A 14,540-nucleotide genomic window follows, 5' to 3' on the forward strand; every position below is an offset into this window, starting at 1 on the left:
TGTAATTCACTCGCGTTGCTTCTATTCCCCCTTATCTGAGCCGCGGCTCTTAACAAACTCCGGCGCTGATGAGAGAACATGACACACAATCAGCAATAAAAACGCTTTCCCGTGCGGTAATTTGTATTTATTTATTTTTTAAGGGCTCTGCGTTTTAATTGTGAGGAAGAGTTGAGGTGTCTGCAGGGGGACCAATAGATTGGGTTATAACAGTTGAGCGGATATTGAAATGTTTTATCTGCGCGCAGCTGAAGAGCAGAGGAGGCGCGACGCGGCGACTTCTTTGACGCCGAGACAGTCGTCACAAACACACGCGCGCGCGCGCGCACAATGACACCGGCATCCAGGAACAAACACGCGCGCGCGGCTTCGCTTTAGAGAGATGGCACCAGGTGATGCCATAAACGACGGATGATGCTGTGCGCCATACCCCCTCTCGCGCTTTCGTTTCTTTTTTTCTGCCTGGGAGAGGACGCACGAGGGAAAGCGAACGACCCGGAGAGGGAGAAAACACGACCAGGACAGACAAGGAAGCGACATGTCAGTTTTAACGAGCTGTGAAGTTGGAGTCGCTCTTTTTTTTCTTAGAGGGGTAGACATGGCGAAATTTCCCTAGCGCGCGCCTTCTTAACTCCCCACATATCTTTTTTTTCGTTTTTTTTTATAATGGGAAGATGAAGTCACCCAAGTCTGCACCCCCTCACCACTGCCTCCTCTACCCCTTATATGTTTAATTAACTAGGCTGATGTGTAAGTACCTTCAGCTAGCGGAGCGTGGGCGGCCGGGCTGCTGCGGGGTAAAGACACTGTCGGGAGAATATTTCCTTCTTCCTCTCCGCCCGGACGGCTCGGTCGGCTGCCGAGCGTCACCTCGGTCGTGCGGCGCGGAAAGCTACAAAAATAACTCGACCCGTTTGAACTTGTTCCGAATTGTTTAGGGCGGCTTGGAGTGCGGTGCTCGTCGGAGAGCGCGTGAGGGGAGCAGCAGCAGGAGGAGGAGAAGAGGGGGGAGAGAAGGAGGGCAAGTGAGAAAAGATAGGGAGAGAGAGTGTGTGAATATATATGTATGTGTGTGTGTTTTGATGTTATTTGTGACGGAATCCCCCCCTTCAGTCTCCAAGAATCCGCGAGCGGCGCAAGGAGGAGGAGGACAGGAGAGGAGGAGGAGGAGGCGGCGCGCGGACCTGTCCACGAGCCCTCACTGCGGAACGCGCGGGGCTGCCGCTGGAGATTCCAAACCAACGGTTATTTTGGATTCTAGAGTCTAACTGATCCCCGCGCGCCAGGGGGCTTTTTCCCCCACCCCGTCTCTCCCGTTGAATGGACGGCGTTTGACATCTAAACCGAGAGGAATACTACCTATCTACGGGTGGGAGAGGTGGCGGTGGAGGGGGAAGTCTTCAGAACCAGACAGGTGGATTTATCCGTGTGGTTTCGTTTTTTGGGGGAAGGGAAATTGAATGGAGGAGAAATTGATGGATTAATCTGACGAAGGAGAGTCGTATGCGATTCCCACTCCTGCCGAGGGCACCCGAATGGAGTAACAGGCTGCAATGTCATCTCCACCTGGCCGCCTGGAGAGATGTGTCACGGGAATGGGGTGAGCGTAATTAGTGTTTTTTTATTTTTATTTTTTATTTTTTAGGTTGGGTCAAAACTAACTCTGTCACCAAAGACGCGGAAAATGAGCGGCATTTGTCGGGGTCCGGTGGTTTTAATATCTGCCGCACTCTCACTCTCCTTAAAGTGGAACAGCGGCGGGGTGGTGTGTGCCTGGTTCGGGTTCCTCCGCGCTCTTACGCTTGTCCGAGTCCTCGTCACACAACCTGCTGCATGCCCTACATAAACGAAGCCCGGCACCGGAGAGAGGAGCGTGAGGGGAATATTCGCCAAAGAGCCACAGGCTGTTTTTACTCCGTCCACCCCCCCTCTCTCTCTCAGAGACACACATACAAGCACACGCGCGCGCACGGAGGGAGAGAGCACTAATTCGTCCTTTTCACCGTAGCCTACACCTATGATATGAACTTGTGTTTTGTTCCCTCCAATAATCCCCCAATAGAGAGACGCAGGCACGCGCGCACTTCTGCTCCGACTCACACAAACATATAGCCGCGCACGCGCGCGGAAACAAAAAACACACGCAGACAGATAGCTGGAATTTGATGCTGTTCAAACTGTTAAAATGCTAATGAGGTGCGAGAAGTAAAACGACATTGGGTAATAATGTTTATAGCTCACATAAGCACCTGCCTGTACGCTCGCGCCTATTTATAGAAAAGCGACAAAGTCATCAAGTCCTGGGAGCTTGCGGCGCAGTGTTAAAATCTGGTATCTTTTCGTTTATTTATTTTTTATTTTCAGATCAAGTTTGAACACTTTTCCTCTGGTTTCACCGACGCCGTAAGAAGGAACCAAAATGCCAGTAAACGGACAGGTCACGGTGGCTGCCCGCACGGGCCCTCGCACCACGGCAGCACAAGTCAACATTCATCGCACGGACTCCGCAGAAGAAGGCGCAAAACCTCCGCGAAAACAACCCCGCAGCAGCCGCGCTTTGTGACACCGAAGGTAAGGACCGCTGCGTTCAAGGAGGAGAGAGCGACGCTCTTCTTTTAGACGGAGCGCCGAGCGACGCTAAGCGGCGCTGTTGCATCACATTATCCCCCGGCTGCTGATGAGAAGCCATGTAATGAATTCATATCTCAAATTACAGTTTTCAGGCTTTGAATGCAGTCACGTTGTAGAAACACATTTTCTTCCGTTTTCCTCCTGCTTGGCGTGCCAAGTCTGACACACAAAGTGTCTTCTCCTCTTCTCAGGGACACTGAGGCCTTCACACGAACGCACACGCACGCTCATAGACATGCACACACATAAACACACACAGATGTTACACTGGAGGGGGTAAATATAAGAAAATAGGAGTGTGACGTGACAGGATGGCAGGATGTATAGCCCTGAATGGCCATAAATCTTCATCATGAATGATCCCCATCGTTCCTGTTGGCAAACGGATGCCCTCAATTTTGACTACTTAATATTATGTATGAATGAATGCACATTTATCATAATCATTTAGAGCAAATTATCATCCGTGCTGCGCCAGACTCATTGTGGTGTTGTAGAGAACTGAGAAGAGAGACTGATGTTGTGCTCAGCAGTAGCCTATTTTCCTGAATAGTGGGATGACACAAAAGGAGATCAACTCTGTAGGGCATAAACGCAATAGAGTGGGGAGCAGAGAATGTCGAGTGCTGTTGCTACCTTCATTAATATAAATATCTCGTGCAAAGCAGCAATGAATTCTGGGTGTGATGTCACAGCACCTTTTAAAAAAGCTCAACAGTATTTTATAACAGGCCTACTTTTCTATTCACTTTCTGTCTTGTTGTTATCACTCCAGAGAGAATTTCCTGCTCAGTTGGGCCTTATATTTTCATCGCTTTGCAGTCTGGTATCAACCAACTACTGAGACAAAGCTAAACAGGAAAGACCTTAAAAAAATCTCTGTGATGTGATGCATACCATATTCTGAGTCCCATTTGGGCTCCGGGATGACATAGTGTTGAAGTGATGTGTCGAGATGCATCTGACTGAGCTGTGCACTGAACCGGCTCCATTGTTGGACAAGCAGGTAAAGTACATCAGAACTCATTGCGTCTAAGCTTCTTGTCAGCGCTGTCAGAAGCGAGGCCCTGTTGTTTTGGATTTCCGCAGTTAAATCGATTTTAATTTCTCGTTTTTAATGTGCCAGTGCCAACATGTTGTTCTGCTGCCTGTAACAAGGCAGTCCTCTTGGGGATTATTTTGGTGGCACCTAAGTGGAACTGTCTTTCTCTCCCCATGGCTCTGCTGAAACACAAATGTACTACATTTACACAGGGATTCGGAGAGGTTTCTTGCATCAGAGGGGCTGCAGGAGGTGTGCATTCACACTGCTCTGTGTCAACCAGGGCTCTGCGTTTTAATATTGTGCAAGACATTTTTAGAGTCAGAGCCCAAATTTAGCCCAAAATCTACATATGCCTGCAAGTGGGGGAAAGGTTCAGGGAGCGATCATGCAGAAGTCTTTCTTTTCATGAAAGATACATAGAGGTTTTTTTTTCTTTTACCTCTGTTGAACTGCGAGATATACTGAAATGATCCAAAACTATGCAATTATTATTGTGCATTTACTGTGACGTGGTCGTACCACCAGAATGGCTTTGTGTGAAGATTGACTCTTTGATTATAACACTGACTGAACCGTACAAATATTGCTTTGGTGCCTCTCAGGTACTAGATACTGTGTTTTTATTTTTAAGTTTTTACTCATATGGTCTCTTTTTCCTACAGTTTAGTGGATTTTAGGTAGGAGTGCTCACACAAGACTGCAACCTTGAGCATTATGAGAAAAATTACAAAGATACTTACAAAAAAAAAAAAAAACAAAGGAAAAGAAAAGCCAGGGAAACTTGTGGGTGGAATTATTTACCTTCCTGCCCTGTGTTGTAGCTGTATTTGTCCAGAAGAAGGTATTGACATATCCCGTGATAGGAGCTACAGCAAATAATCCTCTTATCTGCACACTGTTTTTGTTTGGAGCTCCCTATCCAAGTTGACAAACTGTGGGTTTAAGGTTTTCGATGTCGGAATTCTGCCTACAACATTAACAGCCAAGCCACGTGCAGCCACCGAGCCTCTGGCGTGGCCTTTTAGCTGTCATCTGCTGAGTGAGTGCTTTCTTCAAAGTCAATTAAACCCGCTACTGGGCCTGCACTTTGTTACTTCGGATAATCTCGTCGCAAGAAAACATCCGCGGTCGAAATTTGGTTACACGCGACCCGGCGGCGGACAGTTTGAACCCATTTTCTTGTTCACCCCTAGAATAACGAAAAAGCCAGTGCCTTTTTGTAAATACAATGGCAGGTCAGATTCGTCTTACGCTGAGGGCTGAGAGGATGAAAATGAGTGTTTTCATTTTCCTTTTCTTAGCCATTTCCAGTAAAAAGGACTGAGTGACATATGATAATGAGTATTTTGACCCCTGCTGATCTTCTGTACATTGATGTGTGATAGTGCAGTCTCAGATGCAAGTTAATAACCCAAACGCCTCTTACAAACGTGCACTGTTTAATCATTTAATCAAAACACAGCTGGTACTCTCATTTAAAGAGTTAGTGAGCCATGTGTGATATTAAGTAGGGTTTGACTAATACAGGTTTTTGAACCGATCATTTTTAAATCAAGCTGACAGTAGATGCCATTTCGTAGAACCACTGCGTGCCTTAACACACTTTTCTGGTGTGTGAGAGTCCCTGCTTCCCTGATAGGCCCTCAAAAGTTGCTAGTGGTGATAAATTTATCGCCTAACCTAAATTTTTCTAAATGTTATATGAATTCATAACTAAGAATAAAAGACATGATTGCATCATCGTTGCGGTTACCAGTATTGCGAGTCGAAGCTGTAGCCCTACAGTTTAGATTCTAACAGAACCCGCTGGCAGTTTGACCTGCCTATGTGCCTGTGCCTAATGGTTATAGCTGGTGCACGACATCTCTAGTGAATGTTTAATGGTTTTAAAGTGTTTCCATCTGCTTCAGATTTCAGATAAGTCTTATCCAGTTTCAGCACAGTCTTTCAGAACTTTATGGATAGGATTTAAGTAATCGGATTGGAATAAATCTTAAAATTGGCGTTTTTGTTTGTTTGTTTGTTTTTTAACCTGATAAATCATATTCTCATTGCTCAGGCGAGGATTTGGATTTGAGAATGAAAAAACCCACCTTTAATCAATCTCAAAACTTGTATCTGTGTTTTTCATGACTCAAAGGCAGATAGTTGTGATGCTGGAAATCGAGATAATCTTCATCCTGCTTGAGAGGTGCTTTCGGGGTGGATTTAGAGACGTGACAAGCATAATAGGGCTGTAACCAAGAAATTGCCATCTATACATCTTGAGAATGAATTAGCATTTCATGATTCTATTTTCATCAGCAAACCTGTCAGAACAGTTTCATCCCAAATGTCTCTGTTGCAGATGGAGGGACCAGCTGGATAGTCCATCAAATGGCCTTTCAATTCCTTTATTTTTTTCTATAGATGTCTTTGAATTCATGTAGACTGCTATTCTGCATTAACATTTCAGTAATACAATTAGAAATCATAAAAGTAATTTTATTTTTCATTATGGTAGCTGTTTAGCGACACCATCCATGCTGCTGTATTCACTTTACCTTATAACAGTGGTTCATGCCATTTTCATTTTGTCCATACAAATAGTTTTAGCTAAAAAGCAATCTGTTATTATTAACATTTTATATTGAGCTTGTAGTGAGATAAGGAGGGGTGGGATGTTAAGTAATTTATAACTTTTATTGACTTGTATTGACAGGGCTTCAGGAATGTCAATACGTCTCAGCAGTTTATCACTGAGCGAAACATAACAGTCATACTCTCCCAGTAAAAAGTGAAGGGAGTCCAATTCTGGGGAGAGACTCAACAGAACAGTTTTTTAATAGGTAAAAAAATGTCTTACTAGAACTGCTCTGCCAGGCCCCTTATCAATGTGAGGCGAATCTTGGTTGTCATTACTGGCCACCGTCTCCAAGCAGCCCAATGCCAAAGACTCTATATAAAAGATGGATGTAACATCTGGGTCTGAAAAGGGAAGACAGTGCTGAAGGGCTTTAAGGGGTCGACTCTTTTGAATGCAAGAAGAAGTCTTTGAAAAAAAAAGACCTTCCCATTTATCTATGACCTCAGTAAACTCTTTCCCTGATAAATTTATGATCTCATTTAGTGATGTGTTGTTCACAAATGACTCTAAGAGCCGATTGTAGCGCACGAAAAGAGCCGACTCGGTCGGGCAGAGCCAAGTCTTCAGCCCTTCCTGCTCAGGGCTGAGCATGTGGCCAATCACATGCAAGGACAGACAAGAATCACACTATTGTGTGAATATTATGTAGTGGGACAGGCCAGGTACACAGAGAGACAGGAGGCTGGATTTAAATCCAAGTGCGTCAGGACAAATTGAAGAAACAAGTGAAAACTGTAGTGTTTGCGTTAGGCCGTGGATCTCTAGTGAAAAATCTCTGTCAGATCGCCTTGCTCACGACTTCACCCAAAGACAGGACTTTACTAACCAATGAGGGATGGCAATGGCTATGCGCATCTTTTATATACAGTCTTTGTTCAAGGACCTGAAACTGGCTGATAAGTAAAACTTATTTTTAAAGCAGCGTTAATTTTGTGGGGCGGGGGTGTACTTGCCCATAGCATAAAATTCTGTAAAAACAATATTAATAAATTAGCACCCTCCAATGTTATAGCGGACATGTTAGCAAACAATTGCTTATTAAGAAATCCAGCAGGCATGGATCAACATAAGCGTTCATGTTGAGAGGTGCCTCCAGCTACTTAATGAAGTAAGAATGCTCCCTTTTTAATGACTGTTTTCAATTACAGTAACTCCCTAGTGAAACACACTGTATATGGCACTAGTTAGAGTCACTACCGCGAGGCTGAGAGCACTTACTGGATTTATCTGATGTTTTTTACTGAAAAAAACAAAAAACAAACTGCCTGTTGTCGCTGGAAATCTAGTCGATGAGAGTGGAGAGACCTTCCCAAAACACGGATGGGTAAAAACAAAAATAAAACCTAAAAGTCATATTGCCAAGAGGCTCTGCTGCAGTGTAGTGCAGGAGCATCAACACCTATAATTTTATTATATCCATAATTATTATAAAACTACTGATTAGGGTTACTGTGAATTGACAATGTTCCTTCAAAATAGTTAATCGTCAATACTGATAGCAGGCTTTTTTCTGAAAATATATATTTAAAAAAATGGATGCAGACAGATTGCTCCCCTTTGATGTCAGTATTAATCTTTCAATTGAAAGCTTAAGGCTTTCAAGATGGTGGAAGTTTCATTTTGGATTGTAACCTTCCCCTTATGTGCCTATTTAAATGCTGTGCTTTTGAATTAGCTTGATTAGTATTAGGCACAACATGTGGCTCTGAGAAGAATCCAGATTCCTAGGAGGCCGGGTTGTTACCTTAAATGATGCCTCTTATACTTTGTCACTGAAGGGTTTTTTTTTCCTAGGCTGAGAAAGAGGCTTAGGAGGTGCCTAAGTGCGGCCAGCCTGGCTCTGTCATTTCGGCCAACTTAACACCCAAAACCCATATTCCAATTTTATGCTTTTACAGACACCAGATTTCGGTTGAGACTGATATAACACTGTCCTAGTTAAGACATTCTTTAGCTTTTTAAATCCAATTCGATTCAGTTTTTCATGGCTATGAGGACCAGATCATTCACATAAAGGTATCAGCATTATTTCATCACTTTTTTTGTCAGATCGGTGTGTGGCTGAAGTCTCTCTAATTCCATGAAATGTAGTTCCTGCTCTCACAGTTTCATGTCTTACATATGTTATGGCACAATTAGCTCAATGTGTGACTGAGGTGATTAAGACATTTTTACAATGAATCAGACATTATTAAACCAGAGGAGATAACACATGCACAGTAGGGCTTTCTTTAGACAATGGTATTATGGAGCCACACACTCTTTTTTTTTTTTTACTGCAGCACCGTCTCTCTATTGGCAAAAGGCAATGTATAAAAAAATAGTAAATGTAATTCTCTAGAAAACCCAGCAGCTACAGCTACAAAAAGGAAAGGCTGGCACTGTGTGCACAGCACTAACTGTGCCAATGATGTTAAGTCCATAAGGAATTTTATCAATCAGCTTTAGCCCAAGTAACATGGCTTTATTGTCTTTCCCATATTATTTCTTCCTTCCTTCAGTAAATATAATTAGAGTTAAAACACACACACACACACACACACACACACACACACACACACACACACACACACACACACACACACACACATCACTGAGGGTTTTCTTTTAAGGCTTGTTTCATGCGTACACAAGAAATAAGCTTCTAAAAGGATTCGAGAATTGCAGCCCACAAATGCTTCGTTTTGTTTCTGAGCACGTGCTTAACTTTGTTTACCAGACAGTTTGGTGAGGTGACTTTAGCTGAAATGAAACCCTCGTTCCGTGTGTATCAAACAAAAAAAGCCTGTGTGGCACTTCTCAGCACCACCTGTTTTGCTAGCTTAACAAGGTTTTTCCTCAGACTCAGAGTGACCCTGAATAGAGGGCAACTCAACACAGCTGTAAACCTACGACTTTTATACTTTATACTAGGAGCATTTGGGCACAGTAAAAACCTAATAACTGTCTCGTTTGGCTGCTGCCTGCTGTCCAATCCAGCGTCTGTTTAAGCGAGCTGACTGGAACGTCAAAGGCAGCTTGTTCAGCAGTTGTTTGATAATTTGTTATTAAAGACTTTTGAAAAGGATTTGAATTGCTCTTTTATTATAACTTCTTATAATGTCTGTGTTTGTAATTTTCCTTTCGTTCGGGCTGAAACACAAGAAAACACATCGGCTGCTGTCATGTGATGCAGATGCTTCATCAAATATGGTTGTTTGAGCTGTAGACTGGCAGTTTTTTTGGAATGAATTTTTCACAGTGGACCTGTATGAGGTTTCTCTTAAAACAATTTTGGATCCTTTACAGCAAATCAAATCTATAATGATAGTAACATTTAAGTACTGGTGATTAAAATGAGGGTACATCTGTCGGAAGTACAACAGAGAGTTAACACACATAAGACTGAGCATCTTCATGAGCAAATGAAGCTTACTTGGTGCCATACAGTCGGTTCCCCAGCCCAGCAGAAAATTACAATCTGATGATGGAAATGGGCCACTAGTACAAACTGACATAACAAGAATTTAACACTATCAGAGTAGAACTTGAAAGAATATTTTAGATTCAAAACTCAAAAGAAGTTTAGGAACATTATCTAAACTATTTTATAGAACATGTGGACACCAATGGAGGAATCCCAGCTAGAAGATGTGCCTGGTATGAAAATGCGGGGGGGAAATGAGAGCTTTCACAACTTTTTTTTTGCAACTTTTCAACAGAGAAAACATTCAGTGTTTCAGCAAGTCTGTGTCATAGACATATTATGAAGACTCCAATGACATCCATCCGTCCATCCATCCATCCATTCTCTTCTGCTTATCCTTTTTAGGGTCATGAGGGGGTGGGGGGTGGGGGGAGGGGTGGAGTCTATCCCAGCTCTCTTAGAGCAAGAGGCATGGTACACCCTGGACAGGTTGTCTGTCACAGGCCTAACACATACAGACAGACAACCAGTTGCACTCACATTCACACCTATGGGTGATTCAGAGTTTCCATTTAACCTATCCCCACTCTCCGATGACACTGATGCTCAAAGTTGGGGTTTATAAAAATCATGCAGAATCCAAATCCACAGATTTGGCTTCAGATTGTGAGATTTGGAATTCTGCATATAAAACTGATTTGGTTACAGTTAGAAATGCTGGAAAAATAACACACAAAAAAATGAAAATCACTTTGAGTGCCCGTGACTCGAAAATCTTTCATCGTGTCAAGGTAAATTTTTGCATGGCTTCATTAAATTTTGATTGACTTTTCATGGCAGGACCCTGACCCTGTAGGCTAGAGCTCGCCCATTACCAACACTGGTACAGTTTCTTCACTTTAAGGCAAGTTGAAAATGGTTCCATTACAGGAAATTTCATGACCTCAGGTTAAAATAGTCCGTGCTTTATCCATCCATGATGATGATGGCAATCCCTGACTTTTCCATTACCTTGAAGAAAGTCTTTTTTTTCTTTTTGAATTCTTACTATAATCTCCACAATGAAATGCGCAATACCCTTCTCTCACAGTGTAATCAGAGTATCTGATTTTGAAGTTTCTTTGAATGAAAAATGTTGTGTATGTCTGTTTTTTCCTCTTTTGTTTTGTTTTGGGATGCATTAAGTTAAATTTAGTTAACCGTTTGATCTGCTGACATGAACAGTCCGTTACTGAGCCTGCTTTATCTTATTCCTCGGTCACTGCTGAGCTTTTTCCCTGTTCTGTCTTGTATATAGTGTAGCGTCACTACAGCATACATTTTTTAGATTTGGAGTTTTCAAACTGTAAATTCTAGCCTCAAGTAAATGAGTCAGCCTGCTGATCTGGATTATTGACTTTCTAGGACTGCTGAAAAGAAAATGTGAACAATCTGTACTCAAGTCTGCTCGTCTTGTCTTTGTGCTATTTTTAGTTTATGCACTTCAGAGTGAGGGGCTGGAGGCTGACATACAGTCAGGTCCATAAATATTGGGACATCGACACAATTCTAACATTTTTGGCTCCATACACCACCACAATGGATTCCAAATGAAACGAACAAGACATGCTTTAACTGCAGAGTGTCAGCTTTTATTTCAGGGTATTTACATCCAAATCAGGTGAACGGTATAGGAATTATGACAGTTTGTATATGTGCCTCCCACTTCTTAAGGGACCAAAAGTAATGGGACAGAATAAGAACCATAAATCAAACATTCATTTTTTAATACTTGGTTGCAAATCCTTTACAGTCAATCACAGCCTGAAGTCTGGAACACATAGACATCACCAGACGCCGGGTTTCATCCCTGGTGATGCTCTGCCAGGCCTCTACTGCAACAGTCTTCAGTTCCTGCTTGTTCTTGGGGCATTTTCCCTTCAGTTTTGTCTTCAGCAAGTGAAATACATGCTCAATCGGATTCAGGTCAGGTGATTGACTTGGCCATTGCAAAACAGTCCACTTCTTTCCCTTCAAAAACTCTTTGGTTGCTTTTGCAGTATGCTTTGGGTCGTTGTCCACCTGCACTGTGAAGCGCCGTCCAATGAGTTTTGAAGCATTTGTCTGAATATGAGCAGATAATATTGCCCGAAACACTTCAGAATTCATTGTGCTGCTTTTGTCAGCAGTCACATCATCAATAAATACAAGAGAACCAGTTCCACTGGCAGCCATACATGCCCACGCCATGACACTTCCACCCCAATGCTTCACTAATGAGGTGGTATGCTTAGGATCATGAGCAGTTCCTTTCCTTCTCCATACTCTTCTCTTCCCATCACTCTGGTACAAGTTGATGTTGGTCTCATCTGTCCATAGGATGTTGTTCCAGAACTGCGACGGCTTTTTCAGATGTCGTTTGGCAAACTCTAATCTGGCCTGCCTGTTTTTGGGGCTCACCAAAGGTTTACATCTTGTGGTGAACCCTCTGTATTCACACTGGTGGAGTCTTCTCTTGATTGTTGACTCTGACGCACATACACCTACCTCCTGGAGAGTGTTCTTGATCTGGCCAACTGTTGTGAAGGGTGTTTTCTTCACCAGGGAAAGGATTCTTTGGTCATCCACCACAGTTGTGTTCTGTGGTCTTCCTAGTCTTTTGGTGTTGCTGAGCTCACCAGTGCGTTCCTTCTTTTTGGGAATGTTCTAAACAGTTGTTTTGGCCACGCCTGATGTTTTTGCAATCTCTCTGATGGGTTTGTTTTGTTTTTTTCAGCCTAATGATGGCTTGCTTCACTGGTAGTGACAGCTCTTTGGATCTCATCCTGGCAGTTGACAGCAACAGGTTCAAAAAGCAAACAGCACACTTGAAATGAACTCTGGACCTTTTATTTGTTCATTGTAATTGAGGTAATGAGGAAATAACACACACCTGGCCATGGAACAGCTGAGAAGCCAATTGTCCCATTACTTTTGGTCCCTTAAGAAGTGGGAGGCACATATACAAACTGTCATAATTCCTATACTGTTCACCTGATTTGGATGTAAATACCCTCAAATAAAAGCTGGCAGTCTGCAGTTAAAGCATGTCTTGTTCGTTTCATTTGGAATCCATTGTGGTGGTGTATGGAGCCAAAAATGTTAGAATTGTGTCGATGTCCCAGTATTTATGGACCTGACTGTATGTCACCTCTAGACTGATGTCATCACATTTTTTATGATACATTTTATTTAAAACAAACCTAGTGCATTACTAAATGTATATTTCCTATGACTGGCTTTCCGCCTGCTGCCTATTTGATAAAAATGCATTTGACTGCATAGATGTAACTTATTCTTACACTTACTGAAACATCATAATCTTCCATGTCTTCCAACATAATGTTCCAATTTTCCATGTTGTTTACAGATTAATAATTCAGACATGGTTTTTGATCGTTTTCAGTGACCACTCTATTCTCTTCTGTGTTTGGAATATTAAAATCCAACATCTTCCAATATGCATGAGACAGAGTTAAAAATATGAATCTTGATATTTTAGTTGCTGATATTATGGCAATACACTGGGATAAGTTTGAAGATGCAAGGAAATTGCTGATAATCATGATTTCTGGTGAGTTAAAAGTGCAACATTCTTTCAGAGACACCAACAGATTTCCCTAAAATGTGTTATATGTAGTTAGATTTGAGTCCTTACTAAGATAATATGAAAATGCAGTTTAAAAATAATGTTGTTTTATTGTCACAAAAAGTTGTGGAAAACTTGTTTATGCTCCAATCAGCACACTTGGGTCTGTTTGTGCTGCTCCAATCAGGTACTGCCAACAGGGTAACAAGTTGCAGAGTGCCCGCTGGTGGACCGACTGTGCAATATCAACACATAATGTGTTTGAAGGGTGTTTCTCCCTCTCGTTTTTTCATGCATCAGCTGTTAAACACTGCTACATCAGCAGATGGCTAATATTAATCAGGCCCTAATCCTTATCCATTGGCCTGTCATTAGCCCTAGTTTTCAATTACTATTTTTTTTTGTGCTTAATCTTCTTCTTTTTTTTTACAAATAAGGATTTGGACTACAAAGGACTACAAATAAGGACTATATTAATTGGACTGTGGTGTAATTTTCTGTCAGAAATGTGACTTGCTGTGCAGTTAACTGTAAAATCAAACCTTTGGAGAAGTAAGTGCTTTTGGCAGTATCAGCATTTTATTTTTTGCACTAATTAGCAGGTTTCTGTGAGTGTGGATGCACTTTTATAGCTATGTTAGCTAGCACAAATGAATAGTTTAGCTCTCAATTGGTTCATCCAAATATGTCTCCAAAACACCAAGATAGTAATGGTTAATATTCCAGCCACTCGAGGTTTCCAGGCGAGCTAAATGAGTTGATCCAGAAACATGGGGTGATGTCATGGTGGATGCATCCATCTTTTTTAAATACAGTTTGTGTTTATAATGAAAGTTCCTTTTAGTTCAATCATCATATATACTTAACTGTGTTACTAGGACTTTGGTGGAACTGAACTGATTGTTTTTTATTACTTTTTTGTTGCTGTTATGACATCAGTTTTTGACTTTAAACTGACTGGATATCACTTGTGGCTGATGTGTTAGGTAGTTCGGTTTGTATGGTGGAGAGCCCTCCTGTGTATGACCTTGTTGATTTTACTCTTAGTTATTTTTGTGTTATTAGACTGCTTAATTAATTAGCATCATTATTTATGCATGTAATTTTTGTTTTTGTTATTGTTTAAATGATTTTTAATTTTTAATAAGTTTTGCGTCTGAGGACCCTGTTTAAAAAATTACATGGTGCATCTCAAAGGGGTTTTTCCTCTAATTAAAATTTGAAA

The 14,540-nt window shown here is 41.9% G+C and overlaps 1 protein-coding gene across 1 annotated transcript in view; it reads left to right on the forward strand.

The window, feature by feature from the left end:
* The first annotated feature begins 368 nt into the window (after positions 1–368).
* The window catches only part of grin2ab (glutamate receptor, ionotropic, N-methyl D-aspartate 2A, b), a 118,481-nt gene continuing 104,309 nt past the window's right edge, over positions 369–14,540 (forward strand). Inside the window, exons 1-2 of the mRNA XM_063475906.1 lie at positions 369–1,600; positions 2,365–2,571. Of these exons, the coding sequence (XP_063331976.1) occupies positions 1,583–1,600; positions 2,365–2,571 (225 nt within the window). The 5' untranslated portion in view covers positions 369–1,582. The remainder of the gene's footprint in view (positions 1,601–2,364; positions 2,572–14,540) is intronic.

The sequence above is a fragment of the Pelmatolapia mariae genome, linkage group LG6 (genome assembly GCF_036321145.2).
Source record: "Pelmatolapia mariae isolate MD_Pm_ZW linkage group LG6, Pm_UMD_F_2, whole genome shotgun sequence".
In the NCBI taxonomy this organism is placed as follows: Eukaryota; Metazoa; Chordata; class Actinopteri; order Cichliformes; family Cichlidae; genus Pelmatolapia; species Pelmatolapia mariae.